Here is a 4,398-nt window from a genome sequence, read left to right as displayed (position 1 = left end):
GCCTCCGAAGGCTGCGAGTGCATAATAGCTGTCCAGAAAGACTGGAAGGGGTGTCTTAGGAGTTTGGTGGGATTGACAGCGAGAGCACCCAGCAATCCCGCATAGAACGTGTGGGCCAAGCCGAAGCACCGGTCCCCCCATCCAAGGGGTAGGCAGGTTAGCACATCCCTTAAGCAAGTGGCACAGAGATGGGGATTGGCAGTGCAGACAGTGGGCATCTTTTGGGGGTATGAAAATTCAGTTTTTGGAGAAGCAGAGGCAAAGGCGGGCGGTGCAGCAGCAGCAACAGGATGGGGCCAATGAGGGCGCAGGTAGTTGCGTTCTTCTCCTCTTGCTCTTCCTCCTGGGTTCACAAGACCTGGAATCGCCATGAGGCTTGGTCTTTATAGTCCAGACAGTCGGGCGAATTGAAGTTGAGTTTCCAGGCGGAGGAAGCAGCGGTGGCGCCAGGCTCCTTGTAATCCAAGCAGTCGGCAGAGTTGAAGGCAAGCCCCGAGCCACCGTAGCCTTGGTGGTGGTGGTGGTGGTGGTGGTGATGGTGACCTGAGGACTGGCTCAACGGGTGGTGCGCGTGCGGGTGGTGGTGATGGTGGCCAGCCATGGAGGAGGGTGCCATGGGGCTGAGCTGGTGCGGGTGGTGATGCGAGTGCATGGGCGCTAGGTATGAGCTGCAGTCCACGCCGCCAAAGTAGGAAGAGGAGGGCGCGGGATAGCCCTGACCATAGCTACCGCCCTGGCCATAGGACATGGGGTAGGACGCTGCTGCCGTGGCGGCACCTGCGGCTACCGAACGCTGCATACATGAGGCGTTGCTTGGAGCGGCCAGCGGTTCGGGTACTGATACAGAGGCCGGCGCTGAGCCGGGTGAGATGGAAGCCGGGCTCCAGATGGATGAGGCAGCGGGCGTGCTGAGCGACGACGCGGCTGCCACCGCCGGGTTGCCACCTATGCCCGCAGCCGCAGCAGCCGCGGGGTTAGCGGAGGCGCTGGAGGCCGAGCTAGAGGACGAGGCCGAGCTGGACACAGCCGGTGGCGTGAATTGGCCGCTGCTTTCGGAGCCGGAGCTTTCCCGCACCGGAGACGACTTCTTCTTGACTGGGCGGCTCTTGGTTCCGCTCCCGCTCTGCTGCTGCTGGCGGCACTTGGCGCGGCGGTTCTTGAACCAGACCTGCAGCGGGCCGGGTTTGGGAGAGCGGGTTAGGGGGGCGAGTGGAGCTTACTGCTCCTCCGCCCCTTGGACCCACTACCCCGCCCAGGATCTCGAGTCCCTCTCAGTCCAAACCTCAGCCCCTCCCTTTCTCCGGCCGGCCAGACACTGCCCCCTCCCCCGCACGTCGGTTTCCAGCTCCTGCACCCTCCCCCATCCCTCTGCGCAAAGCCCCTCCTCAACTCGCTCGGGAGTAGGGGTGTGTACTTTCCCCTCGTTAGCGCAACTCAGCCTGAAGGCGGAACGTTTGCGTCTGTCCATCCAGAAGTTCAGCCATCTCTAAACTGCTGGTGGCTGCTTCCCCCAAACCCCAAGTACGTTTGGAGGCCCTGATTCTTAAGGACGGAGCTCAGGAAACCGCAGAGAGATACTGAGCAGCGGGGTGAGGAACAGTTATCAACTTTGGGGCCCAAGCAGTTTCACTGAGTTGGCTCCTGGAAGCCCGAATGGGCAGGACAAATGCTTGGGTGGGAGTAGGAGCAAGGCTGGAGGCCAAACAGAATCAGTACTCAAGTACTAGGGGCTTCTCTGGAAGGAAGCTTGAGTGAGATTTCGTTGGACTTTTTTGGGGAACCCAATGGAACGGTGAGTTATAAAGTTCTCCTTCTGGAGGGCCCTCAGCACATAAAATTGTATTCTTGGTCCTTTCTTAGCTTTCAGGAATGTAAGCCTAGACAAAGACCCTTGAGAGGGGTTCTGAGTTAGAATCCCAACAATACTGTTGGAACACTTTCATCTCAAACATAGAAATAGCAAAGCCGACAGCCAGGTTTTGTTCTTGGAGTCCTCCCGGGGCAGAGAAAGTCTAATCAGACCGACGCCACTCGCGGAGCTTACTCCCAGGCAGAACACCAGCCTCGGCTAAGCTGCACTCACGCGTTTCCCGATCCCCAGGATGCAATGCAAGGACAGGGGCAGAAATCAGGCCTCCTAGGGCAATTGCCAAGTATGGGGCAGCCAAGGAAGCAAGGGCAAATGTCGGACCCTCAGGGCACTCCTCGTTGGGGAATCTAGCTCTCCTCCTGTAATCCTAAAAACGACTTTCAATACCGAAGGCGCCCTGGTGACAAGGGCTGGATCCAGGGCTTTAAGTCATTTCCTTTAACTCTGTCCCCCTTTCCTGGTTGACGCCCAGCGCTAGGGGGAGTCCGAGAGGGGGTTGTCCAGTCTGTAAAACCGCCCCCACATCGGACCACCCTTCTCAGCCAGACCTTTCCCGGCTGGCACCAGCTACACTATCCTGACCCAAAAAACCTCTAGAAGCGCGCACCTGGACTCTGGACTCTGGCAGGTTGATTTTGAGCGCCACCTCCTCGCGCATGAAGATGTCAGGGTAGCGAGTCTTGGCGAACAGCGCCTCAAGCACGTCCAGCTGTGAGCGTGTGAAGGTGGTGCGCTCCCGCCGCTGCTTCCGTGGGGTGGCTGCGGGGACATGCGGGCGTCTCGGGTCAGCGGTGGCGCTAGAGGGCTTGGGCAGGTACCCTGGTAGGCTCAGAACCCAGCCACGGCAAGAAAAAGCCAAGCTCGGAGCAAAAGAAACTATCCGGGTGTTGGGGACGAGGGTTAAGCCTAAGAGGCCACAGGTGGGAGACAGTGTGTATATTCCACTGGGGCACGAGTCTCCAACACCTAGGGCTGCCCACCTCCCTGTTTCTCAGAGGTTGAAAAGGAAGCCATGCAATCTCCCTTCCTCCACATCTCCCCACACCCACACCCACTCTATGGGTGAGGGATAGAAAGTGGGGGAGAAGGAGCGCAGAAACACGGCCTGGAAAATCCAAGGGAATAAATGGGGGTAAAAGAGTGGGAGCTAGAAAAGAAATACTGCGCTCGCTCAGCTAAGTCCTCCACTATACCAGAGCAAAAGTTGGTGCAGGTCACTGGTCTAGAGCACAGTTTAACTCAGTACAGTGAGCCGCTTTGCATAATGTAAATTTGGCTTTTATATCAGGGTCCAGAGTGTCCACATTCCTCATTCAATGTTGGGAGCAGGGGGCAGAGTCACACACACACACACACACACACACGAAATAAATAAAAAAAATAAATAGCCACACGTGGAAAAGGAATCACTGGGTAAATGTACTCTACGCAGGACATGGGATGACAGCAGGAGACGACAGGTTGCCAGTGTGACCAAGCTGGTAAGGCACGTTTTAAAGCTCTGTCCACTTCACCCACCCAGGACTCTGCCCATATGCCTGTAGCGGGCCACGCATGTAATACGGAAATTAGATAACCTGATTCCTGGGCCTGTTTTACAATAACGTGGGCTCAAACTTTAGGGTTTGAGGCTCCCCAACATTTGTAGGGATTGGGAGCTGGGGCAGAAGGGCCAATGCTCACCCGGATAGCCCACAGAGGGGTGCAGAAGGTCCATGGCCGGCCCGGCCAGGCCCAGCCCATTCATGCCATATGGGGGTTGTTTGAGGTAAGACATCATGCTAACAGCCGGGTAGAGGCGCCCCGACGGATCCAGGGGGCCTGGGGCCAGGAGGGATGCAGGGTTCCCACCGCGAAGTCCTTCAAGCTGTTGCGTCTGGGGGCCTGGCCTATGGAAACAGGAGACATGAAAACCGTCACTCTGAGCCACTTCGGCTTCCAGGTTTTGTCCAAGGAGAGGAGCTTCGGGATGGGGAAAGAGGCAGCGCAACTGCGCAAGGGCAGTCAATTCGGCTCCACAAGGCCTCAGCATGTGGACCACAGCTTCCTTGTGAAAAGTAAACTTTTCTTCTGGATCGTCACTGCCTCTTTTCGGGCTTGGCACGGGCTTAAGACACTCGTAGGGTGTCGACAAGAGTAAAGAGAGGTTAAAAGTGCAGTCAGGTTGGGGAGGTCAGAGCCAGAACCACGAAGTTTGGAAAATCCCAAGTGCAGGCAAAATTTTGAGTCGGGGGAAGTCGGCTCCATATTGCACAAGCAAAAGTTCCCTAGGCGCCCAGACGGCAGACCGCCCAGAGCGTGAGGGGTTGTTTCGTTTTGTTTCAAATGTTTTTGAAAGTAAGGCAAAAAGGTGGACAATTGTGAGGGTCAGACTGGGTTAACTCGGAAGGCTAACTGCACCTCGGGCTCTCCCGATACCTAGCCCACTTGGGAGACATCATTCCTTCAAAGGTCTCCACCGTTGCGCCCCTGCCCCAGAGCCCGCCATCACCATTTCAGCCGACCTGTCGGTGCCCAGTCACTGAGCG

At 57.0% G+C, this 4,398-nt stretch overlaps 1 protein-coding gene across 3 annotated transcripts; it reads right to left on the bottom strand.

Moving 5' to 3' along the window:
* Nucleotides 1-349: 349 nt before the first annotated feature.
* Otx1 (orthodenticle homeobox 1) lies at nt 350-3,650 on the bottom strand. Of its 3 annotated transcripts, none has more exons than XM_027934563.1 (4): nt 3,550-3,650; nt 2,478-2,649; nt 1,008-1,168; nt 350-908 (listed from the first exon to the last, which is right to left on the bottom strand). In XM_027934563.1, the coding sequence occupies exons 1-4, from the start codon at nt 3,648-3,650 to the stop codon at nt 350-352; spliced, it is 993 nt and encodes a 330-aa protein (XP_027790364.1). The 3 variants fall into 3 exon arrangements, with proteins under 3 accessions (XP_027790364.1, XP_027790365.1, XP_071457340.1); XM_027934564.1 differs by having other exon boundaries at nt 2,478-2,629; nt 3,554-3,650; XM_071601239.1 differs by having other exon boundaries at nt 350-1,168; nt 2,478-2,629; nt 3,554-3,650.
* Nucleotides 3,651-4,398: the final 748 nt, after the last annotated feature.

Source organism: Marmota flaviventris, chromosome 14, assembly GCF_047511675.1.
Source record: "Marmota flaviventris isolate mMarFla1 chromosome 14, mMarFla1.hap1, whole genome shotgun sequence".
Classification (NCBI taxonomy): Eukaryota; Metazoa; Chordata; class Mammalia; order Rodentia; family Sciuridae; genus Marmota; species Marmota flaviventris.
The sequence above is the reverse complement of the archived record's forward strand: the minus strand, read 5'-3'. Positions and strand labels throughout refer to the sequence as shown.